This window comes from Uranotaenia lowii, chromosome 2, assembly GCF_029784155.1.
Source record: "Uranotaenia lowii strain MFRU-FL chromosome 2, ASM2978415v1, whole genome shotgun sequence".
Classification (NCBI taxonomy): domain Eukaryota; kingdom Metazoa; phylum Arthropoda; class Insecta; order Diptera; family Culicidae; genus Uranotaenia; species Uranotaenia lowii.
The window spans coordinates 361,003,069-361,031,018 of record NC_073692.1 but is presented as its reverse complement, the minus strand read 5'-3'; the positions used below and the strand labels follow the sequence as shown (position 1 = coordinate 361,031,018).

The 27,950-nt window shown below is 39.5% G+C and overlaps 1 protein-coding gene across 1 annotated transcript; it reads right to left on the bottom strand.

Moving 5' to 3' along the window:
• On the bottom strand, window positions 1-27,558 carry LOC129748496 (zinc finger protein sens). The gene is made up of 6 exons (XM_055743146.1): window positions 27,010-27,558; window positions 18,044-18,179; window positions 17,833-17,985; window positions 16,954-17,759; window positions 9,046-9,196; window positions 1-2,280 (listed from the first exon to the last, which is right to left on the bottom strand). Exons 2-6 carry the CDS (start codon window positions 18,177-18,179, stop codon window positions 1,814-1,816), a joined length of 1,713 nt encoding a protein of 570 aa, XP_055599121.1. The 5' UTR covers window positions 27,010-27,558; the 3' UTR covers window positions 1-1,813.
• Between the last annotated feature and the right edge of the window lie 392 nt (window positions 27,559-27,950).

Here is a 27,950-nt window from a genome sequence, read left to right as displayed (position 1 = left end):
TTGGTAAGGCATTGGTTGTTTTTTTTTATTACAATCGTTCATTGTATCAAAAATATACAACGATTTTCCGCTACTTACTGACTAACGGTCCATGCCTGTAACATTCTTGTCTTGTTTAAGATCTACATAAGTACCATTGAAAATATTACCTACTTTCTAGAAGTCCTTAGTTGTTTATAAAAAGGCCACTTGAATGTATGCCAGATATGTACAAATGCATTATTTGATGAACGGGGGTAAAAACCTTAACACAACTACAATTGAATATTCTAACAAGTCGCCTCCTAAGTACATAGAGTCTACTCAAGTAGGTATTAACACTAATTTTTGGATGATCATCAATTCAGCTGATTATGCAATGTGTCGTCGCACTGTATTAAAAGACTAAATAACAAAATAATTTTGATTAACGAACAATAAGCCGGGGTAAAATTTACAGTCGAAAACAGGTGGTATTACATTGGGACACTTCAAATTTTGGTGCAGTTTAAGTAAGGAAATTGTTCCTGAGTGCTTCAAGAGGAAAAATAGAGAAAGTGACAAGGATAGTTTGTTAAAATTACAGAAAGGTAAAAGGAACAATTGGATAAATAAAATATTTGTTTAAAAAAAAGATCAAACAGCAAGAGAAAGAGAACACAAATTACAGTAGAACGCGAACAGTGGTTCCGACGTCTGCTTTCGTGTCTTGCCGTTTCGGGTGCGGTTTTCGCTAAATCTTCGCCCTCCTCTCGGTGTCTCCCAGGGTGTGTGTTAAGCACCCCTACAGATTCGAACGGGAAGGGGGGATTCGTCTTTGGTTCGGTAGCTGTTAATGAATGCGCTGACATCGGAGCCGCCTGCCTAGTGTGAGGCACTTGTGCTGCTGATGAGCATGATTCATGACTATAACGTTTTGTTTGTGATTCTTGCCTGCAAGCAGCGTTCGGGCTGCTTTGATTGGTCGGTTCGAATTCCGTTTTTGTTTGTTTTGTTTTCACACGTTCTATTACGTGATGGTTGGGGGAAATGGGGATCCTCCCTTTCTTTATGTTTTATTTCTCCTAGGGTAAATGCATCTCTGCAAGCATTTTCTTCGGTAACAAAAGCGCCTCTCGTTTCCCTTTTTATGATAGTTTTTTTTATTGTTTGTTGTTTTGATTTTACCAACAAATTAAACCTAACTTGACGGGAGTTCGTCGTTTGATTGTTTACAGTAAGACTAGACCGTTTTTGTAAAAATCGGTGTTTCGAACATAGCTGGTAGTTTTGAGTTAATAAATAATAGTCGTTGAATAAATGCTAAGTTTTTCTATGTACAGGAACTTATGGGTGAGAAACTTATTTACAAACATAATTTGGTTCCGAAGCTTCGCTCAATTTCTTTTTTGTTGACAGTAGCCAGATGATGTGGATTCAACTTTGGTATTACTAGATCGAAATGTAAATTTAAGACTAATTGGAGGGGTTAAACTTAGATAATAACTTAGGAGTCAACTTTGAACAGTACGTTTCGAACTCGACTGATTAGTGCGGACGGTTATGATTGAACTGTACAAATAAAACCTTGATCATGATTTATTTACTCGCGCGTTCCGAGAGTGGATCGAAGAGCTTTAGTTTGAGACACCGAAGTAGGCGCCGAAGATGAGTCGACATCTGACACGCGAGGATCTCGAACAAAAACATCAACAAAAGGAAGCGCCGAAAGTGGAACCCACCCAACAGCTGCTTTGTTTTGTTGATGTTTTGGTATGCAAAGCTTGACTCGGAACGGGTGAGTACCTACCTAATTCTTAAGCTAAAATAGATCCCTAGATGAAGTTCACGGAAATCAGGAACAACTGCTGCTTACTTCCATCTTGATGTCCGCATGGCTGGCTGCTAGATGATGCTGGTGGTGGAAGCCTGCATTTGCGGCTGCAGCTGCTGCGGCTACGGCTGCCGCAGCAACGGCCGCCACTGCTGAGACGGAGGAATTTGTCGAGGAGCTGTTGGGTCGGTTATCCAGAGGAGAAGTCATGCCGGATCCGGGAAGCAAAATCGGTTTGAATTCTTGCTGGCCCATCGGTGAGGAAGTCGAGGAAGGAAGCGGAGGAAGAGGAATAGGCCCACTTGGTCCGATCAGTTCCCCATGCTGACCCTCGCGATGTCGTCGCAGATCCACCTTCCGCTGGAACGCCTTCTCGCAGAGCCCGCATGAGAATGGCTTGTAGCCCGAGTGCTTACGCATGTGGGTAATCAGATTCGAGCTCTGGCTGAAGGCTTTCAGGCAAACGACACATTTGTGCGGCTTTTCCCCTGCAAAGAGATGAAAAATGAAGTTGTTAGTACAATCGTTCAACAATGTAAACATAAAGTGTAAAGTCAAACTGTCAATTCTGTCAACGCAGTCAAACTGTCAATGTAGCTTCTTAAATGGCTGACCGGCCGTAGGCCCCAAGTTGTTGCTCGTGGGTGGCATGGAATCTCGGCTTCGACCAAAAGGAAATCAGAAGCGCCATCTATCGCAACCGATCGGCACTCAACAATACCCCGGGGGAAGCCAAAAACAAACAAACAACCGAAACCCATTGAACAGACCGTTAAAGCGATTTAAAAGCTCATGAGAAGCTCGGCGTAAACCTCTTGGCTTGATATCCTTATTTGGCATTTGGCAGCGATTCCCCGCGACCACAAACAGCTCACGGGCAAGCAGAATTCCCGGGCGCTATCGGTCTCTTTGTGACCCTGCTGACACATAAATTGCTACCGCGCTCCGCGCGCACAGATCGCGCAACTTTTGGAACCTCGCTCTCTCTCTCGTTCGTGTGGTGGTTAAACAATACCCACTGAGCCAAAAGGCCCAAGCTCTCGAGAATTCCGTAATAGGGAACACCTGGGTGCCCTCGGAAAAACGGAGTAGCTGGCAGGCAGCCAGGGGGTCCCAGAAATTTATTAATCCCAGATAAGTTTGTGAGCCGAACGGACCTTTTTCGGTTTTCTGGTTGCTGCCCTCTTGCGTATAGAAAGTGAAACCGCGAACGGTAGGAAAAGGACAAAGACCCCTCGGTTTGTGGGTACAAATTTGAACAAATTTATTGCCCCATTTCCTAATTGAACTCAACTGTTCGCTTCATTCCCGTTCGTTTGGATTGGATTGATGGAAGTGGTGTCCTTTTCAGATCGAGAAAATGGAAAGGTGGTGGGAGCTGATTTGATGTTTATTTTAGAACTGCGTGTCCCGGCTGCTTCTTCCTTTCGATATTAATTGGAACTTGAGTTCCACTTGAAAAAAAAAGGAAACAAAAGGGGTTAGCTCCCCCGTTAGAAGATTGCACGACAACTGGCAATGATAATTATATGACAAATCGTGACAAACAAATCCTTTGGATTTCGTTGGATTTATTGTCACCCCACTTTACCTTGGCAGGACGCAATTAAGCTGATAAGTAATCTGAATCGATTGCCGTAATTAAATTCCATCAACCCAATTGAAACAACCTTGAAGCTTCGGAATTAGGTGACAATCGAACGAAATTTTTTTTATTAATCCAAACAACATTCAAACACCCCTCGACGGCAAAACCACAAACAATAGGCGGCATTATTCATCGTAGTAATCATCTCTCGGCTCATTCGTTGGATTCAAGTTGATCCAAGCAACCAATTGCGGCGAGTATTTGAACAGATTCCGGTCGGTTGCCGAACGCGTTTCGTGTCAACGCAAAGACAAAACCATATGCCGAGAGTTAAATATTTGTTCGGATTTGATCGAGCGAGCAGCACCACGATCGGGTGAGGAGAACAAAGGAAGCCGATTGTTTGAGTCGGAAAGTTTGCTGAAATTGTTTTGAGCAATGCGAGAGTTTGGCTCAATTCGAATCGGAACCGTCGGCGGCCATTTGTGACAATATTTCCGAATTTCGGTAGCGATAAAATGGAAGGTGTTTAGTCTTCAAGTCGATTATTAAAGTAAACAATGACATACCTATGAGTAAGAAGTTTTTCTTTTGCGTATGTATTTCAGTTTTGATAGAGAATTTAAACAGTTCAATAAATCCTACTAACTCTATTCAGCGCTACTCTAGACTGCGGCAAAACTGATCTAAACCTCCTGGCAGAATTGTCAAAGTGAAGCTCCAGTAGTTAACCCTTTTTAGGTCCACTCTAGTCTGATCCCAACTAACTGGCAGGTACGCCAATGTGGAGTCTCAGTAGTTCACACTGTATATGTCAATTTTAGACTGCCGCCCAGCTTACTTAAACCTCCTTGCAGGATCGCCAGTCTGCAAATCCAGTAGCTTCACTCTAGACTTTCACACACCTTCTGGAAGGATCGCTAATGTAAAGGGTGATACGGTCAAAATTTGGTCAATATCAACTTGACGTATTTCTTTCAATTTTGCATTTAAAAAACCTGAACACCCCTCATTTTGAAGGTGTGTGTGTGTGTAGAATGTTGCTCCTATTTTGATTTTGGAATTCACTCTTCAGTTCTCAAAATGCCGTCCAAGGAAGAAGAGCAGCGTATCGAAATTTTGCTCGCGCATCGCGAAAATCCGAACAACTCGCACGCAAAGCTGGCAAAATCGCTAAAAGTTGCCAAATCAACCGTTACAAATGAAATTTTTGGGGAACGTTTGTCGATAGCCAGGAAGTCTGGATCGGGGGGAAATCGAAAACCGGAAGTCGCTGAGACGACAAAGAGAGTTGCCGGTAGTTTCAAGCGAAACCCTAACCTCTCTTTTCGAGATGCCGCAAATAAGCTGGGTGTATCGTCTACAACCGTGCATCGAGCCAAAAAACGAGCCGGACTATCGACTTACAAGAAGGTAGTGACTCCAAATCGTGAAGATAAACAAAATACGACGGCAAAAGCGCGATCCCGGAGGCTGTACACGACGATGCTGACGAAGTTTGACTGCGTGGTAATGGACGACGAAACCTACGCCAAAGCCGACTACAAGCAGCTTCCGGGACAGGAGTTTTATACGGCAAAAGGAAGGGAAAAAGTAGCAGATATTTTCAAGCTCATGAAACTGTCAAAGTTCGCGAAGAAATATCTGGTTTGGCAAGCCATCTGAACCTGTGGCTTGAAAAGCAGCATTTTCATAGCTTCCGGGACTGTCAACCAAGAAATTTACGTGAAAGAGTGTTTGAATAAACGTCTGCTGCCTTTCCTGAAGAAACACGGTAGTTCCGTACTGTTTTGGCCGGATTTGGCATCTTGCCATTACAGCAAAAAGGCCATGGAGTGGTACACCGCCAACAACGTGCAGGTGGTTCCCAAGGACAAGAACCCTCCCAACACGCCAGAGCTCAGCCCAATTGAGAAATACTGGGCTATTGTCAAGTGGAACCTAAAGAAGGCCAAAAACACTGCTAAGGACGAGCAGCAGTTCAAGGCAAACTGGCTTCCTGCGGCGAAGAAGGTGGACAAGGTGGCTGTACAAAATCTGATTGCAGGGGTTAAGCATAACTGAATATTTTTCCTGAATTTTATACTAATTAAACTTGGAAAAGAAATTTAATTAGATTTTTTAAATAAGCGATTTCACCGATTTACACGCGTTTTCCCTTGACCAAATTTTGACCGTATCACCCTTTAGAGGACTAGTCCTAGACTTTATTAGGGTCGTCTCTAGACTTTCGCACAACTGATCTCTATCTGCTGGCTTAATCGCATGTGAGAAGTTCTAGTAGACTGTCGCTGAACTCTTGATTGCTGAATAGCCGAACTCAACATTCTGGCAGGTTTGCCAATTTAGAATCCCAATAGTAAACCTTATTAAGGTCAACTAAAGACTACCACACATGTGACCTTATTCTCCTGGCAGGATCGCAAATGTGGAGACCCACTAGTGGATTTTTATTAGGTAAACTCCTGACCACCGCATACCTAACCTCAATCAAGTGTATAACCCTAGTAGTGAACTCTATTCTGACCTCATCCTCTTGGCAGGATCGCCAGGGTGGAGTCCCAGCAGTAGATCTTATTTAGGTCGTCTCTAGACTTCTGCATAACTGGGTTCTATTAAGGTTGACTCAAAACTGTCGCTAAACTGACTTGCGCCTTCCGACAGGATCGTCAATGTGAATTCTCAGTTCTGGGCCCTATAGAGGTCACTAAAAATTGCCGCATAACTGACCTCAACCTCTTGGCATCATCACCAACGTAGAGTTCTGGTAGTGAATGAACAACTGATCTCATTGATTCCTGTATTTAAAAAAAACAATCAGTTGCGCTAGCGATTGCTAACATCATTGCTGTTCAACTTTCCTGTTATGCTCAAAGACATAGACATACTAAAAGATATCCCAGAAAAATTTGACAAATCAAAAGCCGAGGGTTGAAAACAACATTCCTAACCAGCCACTTAGCCTAATAGCCATCACATCTCCCCTACCCCGAACTAATGCGACTTTAATTGTTTGTGACAAATAATAAATTCATGAGCTCGGTGCTTCAAGCTAGATTTCCCTTCGCCCATTTTTCCCTCGCTCGACCAGGAGTAGGTAATTGAATTGATTTTGTTTTCGGTTCTCGTCGTCGCTACTAGGTACAAATTTGTTCGTTCGGGAACTGACTAACAGTTCGACGAAGCCCATTTTCCTTAATCGGCATACCAAAACAACAGTAACAACAAACCGAACAAATATGACTGTTGCCATAAAAGGAAAACCACAGGCTTGGTCCGCGTCGCTCCGAAAGAGTTGGTCCGGGTTTGCGGCGTCGTCGAACGGGAGAACAATTGTAGCGAATATAAAAACCAAATATATATGCAACAGGCAGCTCAACAAAATCAACGTGTCTGTTTGCGCTGTGTGCATGTTATCATGTCCACAATTACAACAGAAACATTAATTTTATCCATACCGTAACCCTTGGCCCCCCCCCTGTACCCAATCCATCCTTTTGAAAGTTGGCAGCAAGCAATTTTCCAGCTCAATCCGAGGGAATGAAAATAAAAGTCCGGCCTCTGGCCTTTGGAGTCGCTTATCTTGAATATAATAACGCTTTTCAATTAGGCTAAACTTCCCAAAGGAATATGGTTTCTAATGATCTTCTCCAGGAAAAATCGAGGCAGCACAACAAAAATCTCTAACGCGCTACAACAATAACAGAGAGCACCACACACAAAAATGAAGCACCCCCCTTAATGCAATCGATTCCTTGGCTCCATTCAGTAAGTCAGAAAAAAAAACATAACCAAGGAGATGAATCCGATCCCAGCAGGAGCGCCATCTGCTCAATTTAATAATGAAAACAGCATCGGAAAAAAACTACAAGCGAAACAGACAACCGAACGGCTGCTGGCTCTTGCTTCTTTTTTTTTGGATGGCGTATCCAAGATTTTGTTTTGCTCATCGTCTGTTCCGCAAACCCCAACGATGTTGGGCACGTTGTTCAACCTTTGGCGAATTTTTAAGTTTTTTCCGAGTTTCTATCATATTTGGCGATGATCTTTTGAAGGTTTCTTCGACACTTTTAACCCATTTTGATATCAATCTGCATTTTCATGATTGTTTTTTAAAATATAGTTGTGCAGTTTTCTTGGGATAACTTTTTCAAATTTTAATTTTTTTACATAGTTTTTTGCAGCTCTGTGTAAGATCATTTTCTTAAGTATTTGAACATAAACTGAATCGAATAATCCCGTCCAATTCCGCTGGAGTCGTGTGAACATGCAATGCAATGCAATGCAATGAATGCACAGACAAACGCACACACATTTTTTAAAAAGTGAAACTTTTTTGATTATCCCTATTTAAATTTTTTACCATTTTATAAAATTGTTGATGACATCATGACGGACAATATTCTCCACAGTTTGAATATAAAATTTGTTAAATTGTCTCATCCAGTCACGCTTAAACCATGAGAAAGAATACTACACATTTTTGAAAATCACTAATTTGAGTACTAGACTAGGTCTGGAAACCCCAAAAAAAAATGAATCCGATTGTAAAATTGTTGAAGAAATTTTTATATCAACCTTATTTTGATCAGTTCCTATCCAAATTTGGATCTGAGTAAGCTTATTTTGACTGCAAATTGCTAGCTAGCTATGATAGCTCGATTCGCTCAGTGTGTTTTTCTGTCTTTCATGGCCTCCTATGGCTATGATGTCATTCAAAATCAGTATTAGAACTCAGGATTGAATTTCTGATTTGATAAATTAGAGATAGCTTACCAATAAAAAAAATTTAATCCAGAACAAAATTTTCAAATTTCAGTGATTTTCATAGTAAAAATTTTTTTTTTAGTTTAGACACAACTACCTGATTCAAAACGGGTTAACCCTTACTAACAGTGGCAGCTGTAAATCCCTGCAGAATACAAGGTTTACCGAGAAATAAAGAAAAAATCAGATCCTCGGCACACGGCCTCCAAAAATATGGGCAAAACAGAACAAAAATCAGCAATCATCTGTATGTGCAAAAACTCGAGCAGCAGCAGCAGCAGCAATCCAAAATATACCAGCAGAAGAAAAAAAGCCTTGCAAAAAATGATGTTGGCTCGTGCTTTTCATTATTCATTTTTGCAACCAGCAAGAGAGCCACATCACGCAAAAATTCTGTTTAGGGAAAGAATTCGATCTACCTAACTAAAAGGTGAAACGAAACGAACAACAACAAAAAATCCTTCAAGAACGTGTTGTGATGGTTCTTTTTGGGTTACTCACTTTTTTCTTGGCTTAATTTATGTTTCTGATCGGGTTGAGGAGAGGAAGTTGAGTCAGAAGATGAGTCGTCGGTAGCTTAGCGTTTTTTGTTTTGATTTGGAAAACGGGACAGACAAAAAAAACCCAGGAGTCAAATTTGAATCTGCTGGACGTGCTTGGCAGATGTTTTGTTTGTTTTTTTTTTGTTTTTCAATACCAGTCGGGTGAAGATAGGGTCAAGTTCTAGGGAAGACGAACGTTTGAATGACCTGTTTTTTTTTCTTATTTATTCATTTTCTTAGAGGAGGAAATAAGTTACCGGAAAAAAGGCCACAAAATTGTCAGATTGTTTTACATTATTTTTAAGGTAATTTTGACTACAATATTTAGTTGAGTGTAGTAACGAAACAAAACTTACCGGTGTGAATGTAGGTGTGCTTTTTCATGTCCGATTTTTGGTGGAACCGTTTTCCGCAGTATTGACACGGGTACGGCCTAGTGTCACTGTGGATCAGCAGATGCGTCGACAAGGTGCTGGAGCGTTTGAACGATTTGCCGCACTGTTTACACTGAAAAAATTATGGAGAAATAAATCAAAACATTAGTCTTGTAGATTAAAACTTTTAAATCAATTTTAAATTATAAAATCAAAAGAAAAGTCTCAAGAATACCATCGCGTGTAATTAAGTAGATTAATTTCATCAAAATAAATTTTATCGCTCGATTAGCTCACACCTCTCCCCTTTACTGAAGAAAAACGCAAATTGCGCCACCCCTTTTCAGGTATCGGCAAAGTGATGGACAGTCGCTGGGAGAGGTAGGGTCACACTATTTATCTAATGAAAATATGAGCTCCATTTGGAAACGAGACACGACACAGAGCCGAGCTCGGCTTGGAAGGATGAACAAGAAATAAATTAAATAGTTCCATCAAGCGGGTTCCCATTCCTTCGAAAAATAGGAAAAAAAAGGATTCTTTTCCCGGGACACAGCACGAATGGATGATTGTAATTTACAGATAAGTGTCCACCCCTCTTCTATTTTTGAAGGATTCAATCCTTTGGCGTTTTTTTTATTTTTTGAGGAGGACACTTTCCCGGTGATCGCTTTTCCGGTGTAAATTATTAATAATTGTTATGTTATGAATGTTGTTTTGCGTGTTGAACCTTCGGGAAATAATCAACGCAACCGGTAGGATTTATGCCCGCTCTCTTGGTTAAATGACACCTTCCACGGAAATCGGGATTGATTGCAATGACCTAGACACTAAATCAACTGAAGGAAGAAGAATCGTCATTTCGTAAATTGCTGAGAGCCACCCGGAAGTGGATTATGTCGTCCGTCCGACAAGTGAAAACGGTAGATTGGGAATGGGGATGGTTCTTGTTTGAGTGAGATGGCCGAACACGGTTCATGATAAAATCAATTTACAATCAATTTTGTGCGTTTATTATTCATCGTGGAAAAGCACGTTGATTAATGATAATGGCAATGCTATTGTGAATAGCTGCAAAGAAAAGGAAAGGTTGCTTCTCTCGATAGAGGCTTGAGTTAGCATTCGGTTTACAAAAAAGTTAGTATTCTTTACTCACTTCAAAAGAATTTTTTGGATAGTTTTTTGAATAAATCAACAGTTTAACAAACTTTATGAAATCTGTAAGATATTTGTGTAAAATTTGAAATGGAAGATCCCATTTGTTTAGTTTATATTCAAATGATGAGGAAAAAAGCCTTCTAGAATGTTTTTTTTTTTTGACTCAAACCCTTCGAAAATTTGAGAATGCTAAAAGCAAAACTCAACTTAGAATTTTAGCTTTGTGTGTGCATTTCAAAACAATTCCACAAGTCCTCAGCAGAACAGGGGGGTCCGATTTGACTCAATTTAGGCTCAAATGGTAAGAAAAACTATCGTCTAGAAAACCTGAAAATTTAGTTACAATACATACAAAAAAATTAGGAAGAAATTGTAAATAACAAGTTAAGTTTAACGCTCCGGCCTGTGGCTTTGTGTGTGTATGTCGAAAATTTTCCACGAGACCTCAGAAGAACTGGATGGCTCGATTTTATTCAATTTAGGCTCAAATGATAAGAAAAAATATCGTCTAGAAAACCTGAAAATTTGTTTTAAATCCATGCAAAAATTTAGAAGAAATTTCAAATACAAACTTGAGTTTAACGTTTATGTCAGTGGCTTTGTGTGTGTATGTCAAAAATTGTCCACTAGACTTCAGAAGAACTGGGTGACTCGATTTGACTCAATTCAGGCTCAAATGAAAGAGAATCATGCGGTCTAGAAAAATTGTAATTATTTAAGAAGTACACGAATTTGAGTGATATTTAAAAAAAAACATTCAGCACTTCGCTTAAGTTTGTGGCTTTTTGTGTGTATGTTAGAAATTTTCCACGCCACCTCAGAAGAACTGGGTGACTCCATTTGACTCGATTTAGGCTCAAACGAAAGGGAATGATGCCGTCTTGAAAACTTGTCAATTTGTTTTGAATAAGTACACGAATTTGAGCAATATACTAGAAAAACTCCCAGCTCTACGCACGCTCTACGGCTTTGTGTGTGTATTGCAAAATAATTCCATATGGCATCGAGGGAATAGAATGGTTAGATTCGAACAAGTTTAGGCTCAAATGATGCGGAATGATGCCGTCTTAAAAGTATGCAACTTTGATTTAAACCAATTAAAAACACCAGGAGCTATTGCAAAAAAATCAACTGGAAATTGAACAACTATGTCTGTGGCTGATTCCATATAGTTTGTGTGAAACTGGGTTGCTCAATTGGACTCAACTTTGGTTCAAATGATCAAAAAGAAATATCGTCTAGACAACCTGAAAATTTATTTTCAATCCATGCTAAAATTTGGATGATATTGTTGATAAAACTTGAGTTCTACACTTATGCCTGTGGCTTTGTGTGTGTATGTCAAAAATATTCCACAAGACCTTAGAAGAACTGGTTGGTTCGAATTGACTCAATTCAGGCTCAAAGGAAAGAGAATGATGCCTTCTAGAAAACTTGTAAGTTTGTTTTGAATACGTGCACAAATTTGAGTAATGTTTTAGAAACACCTCAAGTTCTATGCTTATGCTTTGTGTGTGTAGGTCAATTTTTTTCCACAACTCCTCAGAAGAACTGGGTCGCTCGATTTGATTCAATTCAGGCTCAAATGAAAGAGAATGATGCCGTCTAGAAAACTTGTCAATTACCTAGTTTTAAATACGTACACTAATTTGAGTGATATTGTAGAAAAACTCCCATCTCTACGCACGCTCTGTATGTTTGTGTGTATATTGCAAAATAATTCCACATGACCTCAAGGGAATAGAACAGTTAATTTTGAACAAGTTTAGGCCCAATTGATGTGCGATGATGCCGTCTTAAGAGTATGCAACTTTGGTTTGAACCAATTAAAAACATTAGGAGCTATTGCAAAAAAAACAACTGGAAATTGAACAACTATGTTTGTGGTTGACACAATATTTCCATATAGTTTGTGTAAAACTAGGTGGTTCAATTTGACTCAATTTGGGCTCAAATGATAAGAAAAAATATCGTCTAGAAAACCTGAAAATTTGTTTTCAATCTATACGAAAATTTGGATGATATTGTAAATAAAGACTTGAGTTCTACGCTTATGCCTGTGACTTTGTGTGTGTATGTCAAAAATGTTCCACTAGACCTCAGAAGAACTGGGTGACTCGGTTTGATTCAATTTAGGCTCAAATGAAAGGGAATGATGCTGTCTAGAGAACTTGTTGATTTGTGTCGAATACGTACACAAATTTGAGTGAAATTGTAGAAAAACTTTAAGTTCTACGCTAAAGTCTGTGGCTTTGTGTGTGTATTGCATAATAATTCCACATGGCCTCTAGGGAATTGAAAGTTTCGTTTTGAAGAAAATTAGGCTCAATTGATGCGGAATGATGCCGTCTTGAAAGTATGCAACTTTGTTTTAAACCAATATAAAATATTGAGAGCTATTGCAAAAAAAAAACATCAGCTTGAAATTAAACGGCTATGTCTATGCAGCGATGTGTAGACTCGCTTCGGAAAGAATCATTCGGCTGATTTTTTCCGAGTTTAACTTGTTGTGTGCAGATTGATTTTATCTTCGTTCCAATCATGACGCGATTGCACACAAAACGAAGAGAACATTTCCGAATTGATGTTTTCCATGCCTCGCAGGAATAAAATCATACCAACGAAACAACAGAACGAAGCTTACCGTACACGAATGCTCACGAGCGATCGTTGCCCGATGGACCGACTTAACATTCCTCACACCCTTCTCTCGCTCGTTTCCCGTTCCCTTGTATCTATCAATTTAAGCCACGCCCCCATGCGTTGTCCGATTGATGTGTTCGGCTGCCGAACGAAAACGGTTTTTTTTAAAGTGGGCCACAGACTATACAACATTTGTACAAATGCGATGAAATTCGATGAAATTTGGTCGCTGTGAGCACGATTTGCATAGTGTATGGCACTGCTTGAATGAGCGCCGAAACGGATTTAGTAAAATCGGTCGGGATCGAAATATTTTGTACAAAACATTCTCCCAGCCGGGGTGGAGATGGTTTTTTTTTGTTGCTGTTGCTGTTTTCGCCAGCAATCATTTGTGTTCGCGTGAAATATGTTTGTATAGTGTGTGGGCGAGCATAGATCAAACAATCGACGCGGAATCATCGAATTTGTACAGGCCAATTTGTGTAGTCTATGGCCCGCTTAATTCGCAGAACTGTTCGTTTGCTTCGCTGATGTTTCCCCCCCGATTGCTGTTTACTCCTGCCGAATTTACCCGAAGCTTACTTCCTGATGCTTTCCGAGTTGAACTTTAAGCGGGCCATAGACTTCACAACATTTGTACAAATGCGATGAAATTCGATGAAATTTTGTCGCTGTGAGCACGATTTGCATAGTGTATGGCACTGCTTGAATGAGCGCCCAAACGGTTGGAGTAAAATCGGTCGGGATCGAAATATTTTGTACAAAACATTCTCCCAGCCGGGGTGGAGATGGTTTTTTTTTATTGCTGTTGCTGTTTTCGCCAGCAATCATTTGTGTTCGCGTGAAATATGTTTGTATAGTGTGTGGGCGAGCATAGATCAAACAATCGACGCGGAATCATCGAATTTGTACAGGCCAATTTGTGTAGTCTATGGCCCGCTTTAGATAGCATCATTGCAGATTGAGTTTAACGAAATAAAATCGTTCTGCAAAGAAGGGCAAAGTGCGAGTATGTAGACTCGCGATTTTAACATCTCTGTGTCTATGGCTGACACAATAATCCCATTTAGTTTGTGTGAAACTGGGTTGATCGATTTGGCTCAATTTAGGCTTAAATGGTAAGAAAAAATACCGTCAAGGAAACCTGAAAATTTATTTTCCATCCGTAGAAAATTTTGGAAGATATTGTCAATACAAACTTGAGTTTTACCCTTAAGAATGTGGCTTTGTGTGTGTATGTCAAAATTTTTCCACAGACCGCAGAAGAACTGGGTGGTTCGATTTGACTCAATGTAGTCTCAAATGAAAGAAAGTGATGCCGCCTAGAAAACTTGTCAATTTGTTCTGAATACGTTCACAAATTTGAGAGATTCTGAAAAAAAACTTCCAGCTCTACGCTTATGTCTTTGGCTTTGTGTGTGTATGGCAGAATGATTCCACATGGCCTCAAGGGAATAGAACGAATAGATTTGAACAAGTTTAGGCTCAAATTATGCAGGATGATGCCGTCTCAAAAGTATGCAACTTTGGTTCAAACCCATAAAAATTATTGGGAGCTATTGCAAAAAAAAATCAACTTGAAATTAAACGGCTATGTCTGTGGCTTTGTGTGTGCGTGACACAATAATTCCATTAAGTTTGTGTGAAACAGGATTGCTCGATTTGGCTCAGTTCAGGCTCAAATGATGGATAGTGTTGTCTTGTAAAAACCTTATCGTTTTGTTTAAAATCAATTAACAAACAAGAGTGTTATATAGAAAAAACTAAATCTTTGGTAGGTAACTTTTTACCCTAAAAAAAACTAGTGCTGCCATCATCACGTATAAGTTGAGAACAATTCAGACCACCCTCGGACATTTGTCTGTTGTCCACCAAAGTCGAGATACATGTTTGCCGGTCATTAATGCCCATCTGATTTGTCATCCTGCTTTCGTTTTAGTGTATCAATTTATTAATTTTGTCATGGCTTCTCAGCACCACTGGCATTGAAACGTTGAAACATCCCTCGCGTCCTCTGGACGCGTTATACCTGCTCTTTAGAAAAAGTGCCGCTCCCACCCAGAAGGTACCGACCGGGATTACAAACAGATTCATTTTTCCCTGTTAGCTCGGCTCGGCCAGCAACTTTTCAACGGATATGATCCAATATTTGCTCAAGTGCTCCCGTTTTCATTTCTTCGTCGCTCAGCAAAACAACAAAACTGACGGATAACAAATCCGTCACCGGAGCAGCACCGCACCGGGATTCCTTTTGAAAATGGCTCCACGGATGAATGTGCTTGATTCTTCTCTCTTCGGCAAGGAAGATTGTTCCCCGACCAAATTGCTTTTGACGTTTCTGGTCCAGCTAGAGCTCGTTTCGTTGTTTACCCCGTTTGAATACCGCACACAGTTTTGACAAATGAACTGAAAACAATCCGACACGAATCGGTTAATGAGGTGTTTGCTCGCTCTCGGCGGAAACTTTGGCCGGGGGGTCAATTTTTCAAACGCCTACTGCTCAGTTTTTTCCACGGGTTGCTGTTGCTGACGTCCTCCGTCCGTTTGCTGCGGTATTCAAAGTTTGTTGGTGAGCTCTAAATGGCTATGTACAATGACTCCTCATTGAGTGTTTGCTCAGTTGGGTGACAGTGCGGTAGCAGAAAAAGCAAGAAACGAACCCGAGAGCTGTTCTGTTTTTTTTTTTTGGTTCGGTGTGTGTTCCGAAATTTTATGCTAATTTTTTACCCGTTGTTATTTTGTCCGAAAAGTAAAACTTGGCGTTTCTTTTCAGAAGTCGTAGAAACTGGAACAACAGGAAGTGTTCCATGCGTAATCTTGGCAACCACAAGCGCGTACAGACAACAATCCGACCACGTGTTTAGAGATTTTTGGACTTCCCCAAGAGGACCAAGACGAACGTTGAGTGATTCTTCCGAAAAGTTTCTTAAGGCTGAGGCTTCATGAATATTTCATGAGCAGATGACCCCACTTAAAATCCGATGGGATGACCGGCAGAACTTGCTCCGGTGTTATTGATTTACAATTTCGTTCTCGCTCTAGTTGCTTCGAAGTTCCTTAAACTAACGTCGGCTTACGGTAGCTAATGTTTTACGGTAAACCGAATGACACCGACTCGGGATCATGAATTAATTATGGCTCCCCTCGAAGGTTGAACTGATTGCTAGGCGTTTGGTTTTATTGCCGTGAAATGAAACCGATACGGGGTTAAGCTTTTGTTTCGGTATCATAACAATCGGAACATCCCCGAAATATCAGGTCTTGGAAAAAAGTTTAAGCTTGTTTAGGTTGGTGGGACTCAATTATTTTCTTACCGCGAGTTAAAAGACAGGAGGGAACAGCGGAATTGTGGATGGATGTAAAAGTTAAAAAAAAATGCTTTTTGCCGAATCACTGACCACCAGCAGAAAAAGATTTATTTGTCTATGCTAATTTTAGGATCGTAGAAATTACTCCAGTGGAACATGTTAGAAACCAACATTTCTGTTTTATTACGTTCAATTTTTCTTTGTTTTAACTTAAATTCACCTCAACTGATTTCTTTTTGTTGAGAACTATGTAAAAACGCAGGTTTTCGGACTGGAATAGAGGTATCTTTCATTCACATTTGGTTGTCAAGTCCTTGAGTAATTGCATTAGCGATCGCTAATTGTTACTTTCCTCTTCTCATATGCCCTAACCGAAAAAGTACTCATTTCTCAATGAGTAATTCGGTACTTCTACTCATAATTTCTGGTAACACAGTTGTGTTACCACAAACCTAGTTTGAGTACAGTCTCGCTTAATCGGGTGATGATATAAACATTTGTACTGTCATTCACCACCATCCTATTGTTCTCAGCAATAATCAATTGCGGATCGGACATAGTAAGTGGAACCAAAACAATGTTTTGGCTCCACTCGTGGCAGCAGAAATCTGCTGCTGTTACCGGAACCGATCGTCTTTCTGCCGGAGGAACAGATAAGGAACCGTGAGTTTCAAAACTTTTGAAGACCATGACTTCTAATAATCTGATCAAGCGAATTTTGGACTTAATAAATGTCCAAAATGGGACAAATAGTAAGAAGTTATAAAAACAGCAAACTCACCTGATAAAGCCGCACCGGTTTCCTGTCCTCGCTTCGCATCAGCTCCCCAGCCGAACCCGGTTCCCTCTTGAACATGAACCCATCCCCGAAGCCACCGCTCGAAGCCGTCGAGTCCGGTCGCAGCGCCATCTCACTTTTCACCCGAATTTCTCCCCCAACCCCTTCCATCACACCCCCGTACACTCCAACATTGTTATTTTTCACTCCCTCGCGATTGTTGTTCAGATTACCATGACTACTATTGTTACTGTTTAACACAAACACATCGGTACGGTTTTGCCTAAGGATTTCCAGATTCTTCTGCTGCTGCTGCAGATGCTTGAAGTATCCCTTGCTAATCTTGCTGTAGTTGTAGTAATCACTTTTCCCACCACTTGCCCCACTGCCACTGTTTGCCATCAGTAGATTGTTGTACTCGGTGAGGATTCTCGCTTTCTGATGGTTCTCCATCGCAAGCAGCTGCTGGTGCTGTTTCTGCTGCACCAGTTGATCCCTTTCGTCACATCGCGATTCGTCGATCTGTAGCTCACCTCCGCAACTGGACGAGTCCCGATCGCTATCGCCTTCGACGTCGTCGTCATCTTCAACGTCGTTCTCGATGTCGATGTTGCTCTGGCTGTCGTCGCAGATGGTTTCCTTTTCGCACATACTCGCCGGAGACCAGATGTGGATCGAATGGGCTAGGGAGGCGGCTGCAGCGGCTGCCGCTGCTGCTGCTGCCGATGAGGAACTTGTAAGCGCGGAGCCGCGAGAGATTGGCGTTGAAGAAGATGGTTTCATCGACAGGTTTAGTGGCATGTCTTCGTCTGTTTGGTGGATGGAGAAATGGATGGTTGTTACTGTTTGGAGAGGTTTTGACTTGTTTATTTTAGAACTTACCGATGATTTCTTCCTTTTCCGGGGTTAATGTGTAGTCCCGGGAGCTGACCAAACTCGGTGAAATGGGGGTGATTGGTTGCTGCGGTAGTAGGAACTGTGGCCAGAGGAATGCTGCTCCCGAGTAAAACAGGGGATTGTAGAGAAGTGGCAAATCTAGTTTCGGAAAAAAACGTTGTAGCGCTAAGAATTTGTTAAAGATTTGTGAACTTACCTCTCGCGTTCCATTTCTGCCCTAGAACCGAATTGAAGGCTGATGATCGTTGCATTAGATTGGAGGAAGCCATTCCCAGATCGGTATTCTGGTTCGCGAGAGCCGGCGGCGAAGGAGGAGGAGACAAATGCGCCATCTGAAATAAACGAACCGAGAACGGCAACTGATTAGAAAAACAACCATGAGCCGAGTTTCTCCCCATTCCCACCATCATCGACCAGTGTCCTCAACTCAATTAAAAGTCGATCCGTTGAGAAATCACTATTCAAATCAATCTCATCAATTATGGATACATGTGGAAGGAATTGACTACGGTAGATCACATCACTCAACACAACCAATAACAGAAGCTATACCCATAGGCAAATATTGACACAAGATGGCGCGCCACAATTGTCGGATTGGTCGGTCCGATTCCGGCTAAGCCTTAAACCTAGGGTGGTAACTATTCAGAAATGGGACCGAACGACGCGCGTGTGTTTTCCAACCGCGACGGAAAACCTTCTGCGCAAATTATGAATAATTAACTAATCCCCGGCTGAACAGTGAAGGACCTACAAAAGTCGAGTCAAAAGTTGATCTGTTCCTATACTGGCCTGCAGACAGACAATGTTTGAAGTATGTGGGTTACATTTTCCTACCATTTGCTTTTTGTCAGAGTGTAGCTGATGGAATCGAAAATCAAACAAAATACAACACACTGAATATGTTACCGGGAAGGACTGGGTAAGGTTTGGTTGAAGTTCGAAGGTAGCAATTATCAGTTACATTTGCAAACATTTCCAATATGGGTACAGATTTCGCAACCGGGGACACGGTAAATAAAACAGAGAATTTTTCAATCCAAATTGGAATTTGTTTGAAATTTAATTCTCGACATATTTTCACTGTGTACGCCGAAACAAAGTGCTGTCAATTGATATAGGTAGCCTACAATTATCGGCCCTAGACGAGGATATTAAATTGTCACAATGTTTGCAAAGGTAGAAGCACGGTTCGAGATTGATTTTTCCGTTCGGCCGGGGGGGGGGGGGACGCCTGAAAGGGTTAAATCCTTCAAATCGAACAAAATGTCCTTTTCCTCTCATATGTGTTGTGGTCCAACTTAGTGGAATAATTCTAATGAATCAAAGCAATCGAAAGATTCCCTTCAATTCAGCCACTTTGATAACGTGGTTGAATTAAATTGAGTTTCTCGATTGCTTTGGTTCAGAAATATTTGTGGAAATAAGATATTTTCGATTCACCTTAGGTTACACAACAGTTTACTTTATATTTCACTATGGAAAACTTCATCGAGCACACAGCTTTCTTATTCCTTATGCTTGAATTGTACTTAATAAACAAACCTTTGATTTCAAAAATATGTCAAATATTCATCTTTTAAAACACACTGCATTGGCCAACTTCTGTTCTCATCTTGGCAGGCGTTTTTTTTTGCCGTCGGTTGGAAACAAAGAATGTTTTTAATGCCAGTTTACAAACATACACAGCACTCGGTACATCTATCGACAATATCCTTGCCGGCTGATTGTTTCCATCCTGCTTTGTCTTGTGGTAGGATATGGGATATGTTTTATTTGGTTTCTTGAAGACATATACAATCCGGTTGCGCTGGGAAAAAACGCCAGTTTTTAGAAAGCGTGTTAATGCCGGTCTGGCTTAGAACCTTATGCCGATAATTCCACCTCCAAGGAAGATCATTATTGGAGTAAAGTCTGACTTGTGGGTTAGGTATCATTTGGCTTGTATTTTCAACCTTTGATACGTTTATTGAGAAAATGTCTTTTTTGAACCTTTTAATTGGACTATTTTGATGTGCATTTCGTTCAAGGTAAACGATTTATCACAGACAAAGATTTATGTTAAAAATTGTCAAATACCGTGTATTGAACAATAGCAGTCATAATTCTGTGTAAACGCAGGAGGTATATTTTAATCCATTTTTAAACATAACTTGGGATGCATGGAAAAATGTGTAAGCTTCTTAGAAGACAATATTCTCTACAATTTGAGCCCAAATTGAGCAAAATCAGTCCGCAAAGTTTCGCTTAAATCTTATTGAATTATTTTAAATGCGCACACACATTTTTTGCACACGCACACACTACACCATAATGTTAAGATTATGTTTATGTTATCGATCTTCGGTCTTGGATTTCAGGCAAACAACTTCCTTTCTGAAATGCCCGCAGTTTCGAACATTGTTGTGTGGTCTTCCTCAAGGGTGTTGTACCCTTGAGGAAGTTCATCAAAAATGGACGAAACGTCGGTTATTTAAAAACGGAAGTTATTTGCTTGAAATCCAAGTCCGAAAAATAACCAAAATTAGAAGATTTCGATTGTAAAGGATTGTAAAGGAATTTGTACTAAATTTCAGATTAATTTAACAAAGAACTTTTAACAGTTCATTTACATTTAAATCTTTCTAGTTTTCCCTTAGAGTTCATCCCTGGTGAGCGATTATTCACAAAGCAAATTTAATTACCATTCCTTCTATTCGAATGTTAACTCTTGGCAGTCCTGTGATAACTTTCTTGGGCCAGTGGCCAGTGTGGAAAATATTCATCGTTTTGTGGTGACAATTCCGATTGTACAAACAAATCTTTTCGCTCGTCAGGTTTTTTTATCCAACTGGAAAAGGGTCATTTCCATTCGCGGCAGTATCGATTTCCTGTCCGATAATGTCCTGTAGCTACAAAACGTTTTTTTTTCTACCCTTCTAGAAATGTGGTGTCATCTATAATTATCGGTCTTATGTTTTGAACTGCAACTGATGGACAGTGGACAGGGTATTTTTTCTTGAAGAATCATTGCAAATAGGATTTGCTAGGTACTCAAGAAAATTCCTTGTTCCGAGGACAGTGCTTTATCCGGATAGTTTTCCAGGAATGAATAGTGCTTTTATTGATTGTTCACATCGTTAGTCATCACTTTTTTTAGCTGTCCAATTGACGGCGCTCTGGAACTGCCAAAGGTCATCAGCAAATCGAGCCCGGTTGAGTGATTTATGATCCGAACCACCTGATACAACTTTAATTCAATAAAACCGTTCTTGCCAAACAGTGCCGCATCATTATTAAGTCATAAAATCAATCACTTCACTTTCCATGTTGAAGCAGGCAAGCAAATAAAATCATATTAAATTGTTGTAAGAACCACTTCCTGCCAGGTCGCGTGCTACAACCCACTTAAGGCACCTTCCTACACGGTGAATCCGCATGTGAGAGATTCCTCCCCCCATTCCAATTTCCTTTACAGTTTTCCCCATACGAGTTTGAGTGGACGGACTGGAACCCCCGCTTTTCCCATACTCAAAACCCAAGTAACTACACGATGTGAACAAGCAAACCCAACGACCAGAAAATTTCTATTGTAACAGTCGTTTTCCACACATGTATGCATATGAACACGTTCATTCTCGTCTACCACCCATAATTGATAACCATTAACAAATTAGACGATAATATCGTAGGCTAGGATGAAGCCGACGAAGGCGAGGAGTTCTGCTGTTGACTACGAGGGGAAAAGCTATTTGTGACGTGCGCCCGGGGAACTTTTTCCTCGTTCGGGCGCCACTGTCAGCGCCTTGAAATAGAACCCAACAAAACTTAGACTTGGATCGAAAGTGGAAAACTTTCTGTTCTTCCGGCATTATGGTGGTGAAACGACAATATTCGGTGGAAATTTTAACAGGGGTAACTTGTGAAGCATGGCATTTTCGTTCTGAGGGTTAAGTATAACTCAAGTATTTTCACACGGGTAATATCCTTAGGAAAAACCTTACAAAGGTGATGACAACTATGGTTTGAAGATTGAAGAAATTATTTAAAGAAAAAAATGTTCAATGAAATAGTTTCAGATAGAAATACATGTATGGTTGGATCATCCTGATGATAAGATTGAAATGGATGGTCGTGGTCTACTGACTAACTAGCCACGCATTCTTTTCGTTGCAAACATCACCATCCGCCTAATATAACTAAGTTAACGTGGATAAATTGACATAATTTTTCATGAATGCTGAAAAAAAGCTTACTGAACTGATTAAGCTCTTACGAACCTGTTTAAGGGACTTTTGATTGGCTTAGCGTGAAAAAATAAAAATCAAAAAAGTTTCACAAACATGTGCTAGAGTTACTGTTTTGGTACTGGACCAGTACCCTTGTTGAAATGAAAAATTCAACGCAAGTTTCAGTGGAGAAATAAAGTTATCTTTATTCATTTATTTATTATTAATGTTCTCATTTTCGTGTAAAATTCTGAGCCAACCACTCAGAACATCTAGCAACACTGCTGAGTTACCAAGAACCCAGTTTGAGTAATTTGGCTTCACAGTGTGATAATGTAAACATTTGTAATGTCATTTTCATCACCATCCTATTGTTCTCGACAACCATCAATTGCGAATTGGACATAGCAAGAGGAACCAACAATGTTCTGGTTCTGCTCGTGGCAGCAGACGTTGACTGCGGCTGTTCTGGATGCCGGAGGAAACCGTAAGTTTCAACGACCCTTTATTGGTCGCAGATTTGAAATACATTTCATATGATCGATTTTTTCAAAGAAACATCCTAAAGTGATTTAAATATTTAATTTTAAATCAAAAATTATCATGAGAAAATATGATGGATTTTTGACGTTTCAATTTCTGTTACGAATATCTCAAATTTTTTCCCCGTCAGCACATTTGTTATCAGCACCATAGTAAAAAAAATTTCTGCGTTTACTTGTAGTTTACTTTTGACCCCTCCCTTCCCTCCCCCCCTCCATCCTATATAATGGAGCTAAGTAAGCCTTCATCGGGTGCGGTTTATTTTTTTTTTCGCTCGCACGTTTAGGTATTAATTTGTCGTTGAAATGAAATCCACACGCTCCTTTTTTCCAAACTAAAAATTGAGATTGAACGATGTTCAAAAAATTGTTCGATTCTATGAACTTTAAGTTAAGTTCCCTTTTTCCTCCTAGCGATGGTTCAAAACGGAGTTTGATCTGCGAACTCAAAACAAATCCCTTTTTTTCCTTCGGCGAGGAGCAAAACTGAGTTCGACCTTATGAACTAAAAATTGAACTCTCTTTGTTGGACTGAAAATTCTCAGCGAGTTCAGCGTAAAATTGAGATATGGTGAGCGGCTTGGATTATCCGGAAACTTTCGGACGTTACTTCCCGGGAATTAACATCCGCAAGTTTCCTTTGATGTTTTGACCGGAAGTGTCTTGTAGGCACAATTTTCCCGTTTGTTTATCGTGCCGCTATTAAGCCTAACCCTTTTCTGAACCTTCCTTTATTTCAGCCCTCGAATAAAAAAAATAATTTGAGATCACCTGCCGAGCTTAGTTTTATGAATGAGTATCAAAACTTAGTTTTGAGATTGCCCAGTCGAACTCAAAGTTAGAGCTGCCACTGAAGCGTTTTTCTGAACCAAAACAACTTAGTTTTGAGTTTGAAAAAAGGAGCGTGCAGTGTATTCAGAAGCTTTTCATCTGGTTGCAGAACTATAAGGCTTGGGACTGCTAAAATGAGTAAATCTTACTCTTTACTCTTACATAGATTTCCGGATCGAATCGAAGAGCAATTGGTGTGAAGGCTATTGGATAAATCGAATATTTCAAATTCACTGCGCAGGTGTGTCGTTCTAGGTTTTGAAGAATTTTTTCTTCTGAAAAAATAAAATAATAAAGATGATAAAAATAACAAAAAATGACAAAAAAATAACAAAACATAATAAAAATGATGAACATGTAAAAATAAAAAAAACTTCCAAAAATTGAGAAAAATGACAAAAATGTCAAATTTAAAAAAATTAAAAATGACAAAAATGAGAAAAAATGACAAAAATGATAAAAATGACAAAAATGACAAAAATGACAAAAATGACAAAAATGACAAAAATGACAAAAATGACAAAAATGACAAAAATGACAAAAATGACAAAAATGACAAAAATGACAAAAATGACAAAAATGACAAAAATGACAAAAATGACAATAATGACAAAAATGACAAAAATGACAAAAATGACAAAAATGACAAAAATGACAAAAATGACAAAAATGACAAAAATGACAAAAATGACAAAAATGACAAAAATGACAAAAATGACAAAAATGACAAAAATGACAAAAATGACAAAAATGACAAAAATGACAAAAATGACAAAAATGACAAAAATGACAAAAATGACAAAAATGACAAAAATGACAAAAATGACAAAAATGACAAAAATGACAAAAATGACAAAAATGACAAAAATGACAAAAATGACAAAAATGACAAAAATGACAAAACTGACAAAATTGACAAAATTGACAAAATTGACAAAATTGACAAAATTGACAAAATTGACAAAATTGACAAAATTGACAAAATTGACAAAATTGACAAAAATGACAAAAATGACAAAGATGACAAAGATGACATAAATGAAAAAATGCCAAATTTGACAGAAATGAAAAAAAAATTCTAAAATGACCGAAATGAAAGAAAGTATTAAAAAGTACAAAAAATAATTAGAATGATAAAAATTTAAAAAAATCTACAAAAATTGATAGAAATTCAAATTAAGTGAGAAAAGAAATAGTTGAAATTAAAAAGAATGCCAATCGAAAGAATCAAAATTCAGAATCAGAATTCAGAATCAGAATAAAGAACCAGAACTCAGAATCAGAATTCAGAATCAGAATTCAGATCAGAATTAAGAATTAGAATTCAGAATCAGAATTCAGAATCAGAATTCAGAATCAGAATTCAGAATCAGAATTCAGAATCAGAATTCAGAATCAGAATTCAGAATCAGAATTCAGAATCAGAATTCAGAATCAGAATTCAGAATCAGAATTCAGAATCAGAATTCAGAATCAGAATTCAGAATCAGAATTCAGAATCAGAATTCAGAATCAGAATTCAGAATCAGAATTCAGAATCAGAATTCAGAATCAGAATTCAGAATCAGAATTCAGAATCAGAATTCAGAATCAGAATTCAGAATCAGAATTCAGAATCAGAATTCAGAATCAGAATTCAGAATCAGAATTCAGAATCAGAATTCAGAATCAGAATTTAGAATCAGAATTCAGAATCAGAATTCAGAATCAGAATTCAGAATCAGAATTCAGAATCAGAATTCAGAATCAGAATTCAGAATCAGAATTCAGAATCAGAATTCAGAATCAGAATTCAGAATCAGAATTCAGAATCAGAATTCAGAATCAGAATTCAGAATCAGAATTCAGAATCAGAATTCAGAATCAGAATTCAGAATCAGAATTCAGAATCAGAATTCAGAATCAGAATTCAGAATCAGAATTCAGAATCAGAATTCAGAATCAGAATTCAGAATCAGAATTCAGAATCAGAATTCAGAATCAGAATTCAGAATCAGAATTCAGAATCAGAATTCAGAATCAGAATTCAGAATCAGAATTCAGAATCAGAATTCAGAATCAGAATTCAGAATCAGAATTCAGAATCAGAATTCAGAATCAGAATTCAGAATCAGAATTCAGAATCAGAATTCAGAATCAGAATTCAGAATCAGAATTCAGAATCAGAATTCAGAATCAGAATTCAGAATCAGAATTCAGAATCAGAATTCAGAATCAGAATTCAGAATCAGAATTCAGAATCCAAAGCCAACACATAACCTAGAATCAAAAATTGGAATTTAAAGTTAGAAACAAAACTCAGACTTTAAAAAAATGCAATTTTCAAATTTCAATTTCAATTCGAAATCAGAACCCAGAAAATGAATTCCGAAATAAATTTTAATTTATCTTATTGAAAAAATGGAAAGTTTAACCCAATTTTAACCGGCAATCGAAAACAAATCCATCAATATCAAGTTTTCTCGTCGGAACCATTTTTCCACATTTTTCAAAATAAATGTCGAAACATGAAATTCTACTTTCACGGTTAATCAGTTTGCACTTCCAACTCGCTAATTAATCATCGGCGGCTATCGCTTGAACTCGATCCGGATGATGTTGTCCACATTATCGGCGAATAAAATACCAACTTCTGTCCAAAAGAGACAACTCAATTAGCGCAAATCTGCGGATCCGAATGATTGAGGAAAAAAAATTAAAGAAAGCAAGAAAGAAGGTTTGTCCCTCAACAAGTTCCAACCTCACTGACAGGAGTTATCAACACACACACGGCCCAGTAAATCCACCAAACTTGCTTATCGGTTGCCCAGATCAATCTTTTTCGGGAGGATTTTTTATGTTTATTCCTCCCAAGTAGTGGTCCAGAAAATTGGCTTTCCATTCACCGAAGTAAAACCGTGAAATCTGTTCTGCATTAAACGGAGCGCAAAAAAAACTAAAGGTAGCAACCGCAAAAAGAAGGAAACTCAATTAATCGCATCTTCTCCACGCGACTGCTGCTTGAAACAACAGCTAAAACACGAGGAAAAAAAGGCGAATAACCGGCCAGTGACTTGAGCGCCCAAATCAGGACCCCGAAAAACAAGACACGAACCCCTTTTTCTTGAGTTGTTGCGGATTCATTGATTCGGACTCCTCTGCCTGACTGACTGGGAGTTGCAGCTGAGCTCGTAAAAATCTCTCCTTTTTTTTTTTTTTTGTTTTTGCTTGTGGTTGTTAAGACGAATTTAAGAAAGCAACAAAAGTGAGGAATACACAAAAAAAAGACTCGATCCAAAAGCCCAGACGGACCCAAGTTTGATCTCGGTTGCATCTTGACTCGAGACGCAATCGGGTATACACACAAATGTGGCTCGGATCGTTCAGTTTTTTTTTGTTTCTTCTCTCGACTTGACTCTGGGTTTCCTCTTTATGCAAAACAGAGGGCGGCAGGTGTTTTTCGGGGCTCGGAGAAAGATTTTTTCGGTGTTCGAGGGACCCTGAACTTCTTAACAGTAACAACAGGTGATTTGATCGATCACTCTCAGCGCGATGATCGAGGAAGTGTCACGAGACGGAAATTTTACGTTTTGGGCTCTCACCTTGAACTGGTTGATCGTTGAACTATGATTCAATAGGTTAGACGGGGGTTCTCCTTTGATAGTTGGACGAAGTTTTCCGGAGATGTCCTTAGATGCTTCCTTAGTGAAGAAACTCCTAAATGTAGTCTCAACGCTTAGTCAATTCTCATGACCACTTCACTGTCTTCTGATGATTTTTTTCTTCACCAATGGAAAACGTTTGATATCCTTAAAATTCCCAAAAATCACTGATCACTTTGAAAGATCTTTGCTTCGATCACTGAAAGATCACAACTCGTAATCCATGCTCTTCTCCTCAAGGAAACAAGATAAACTCCAGCAATCTTGCACCTGTCGTCCGTCACAGGACTAGCACTGCGGCATCGATACACAAAAAATATCCCTTCCGTTCGAAATCCGAGCTGGTCTTATTCCAAAAAATCACTCAACACTTTTCCCAACGAAAAAACCAAGACAAAACGAAAGACCCGAATCCGCTTGAAAAACCAATCTTCAAGATTTCATCCCAAAACCAAGAAAAAGCACGTCCGTTCGATTGGGTGCCCGGCACCTGACTGATCTCAACGGTGGCGTCGATCGGCACCAGCAAGGGTCCTCCGGAGCGCGATTTGTCCGGCCGCGAACACACACAAAAAGGAACAGGACCAAACCCGAGGAGAGATTCGCCTCCAAGAGCCACCATGTGTCGATGATTCGAAACGAGAAACAACAGAAACAAAAAACGGTTAGGTATGGTGTAATCACGAAACTCCACGAAGCGAGAAAACCCACATGGCCCGAACCGAGCCTACAAACGACTCAAATAAGAGAGAGCGAAGTTACCTGAACCGGAGAGCAACGATCTCAAATCAACCCACAACAACCCCACCCGAATGAGAAAAGTGTGGCGTGTGCCACCGCTTTTCAGGTGAGAAGGAGAATGAATTTCCCTGCCGCTAACC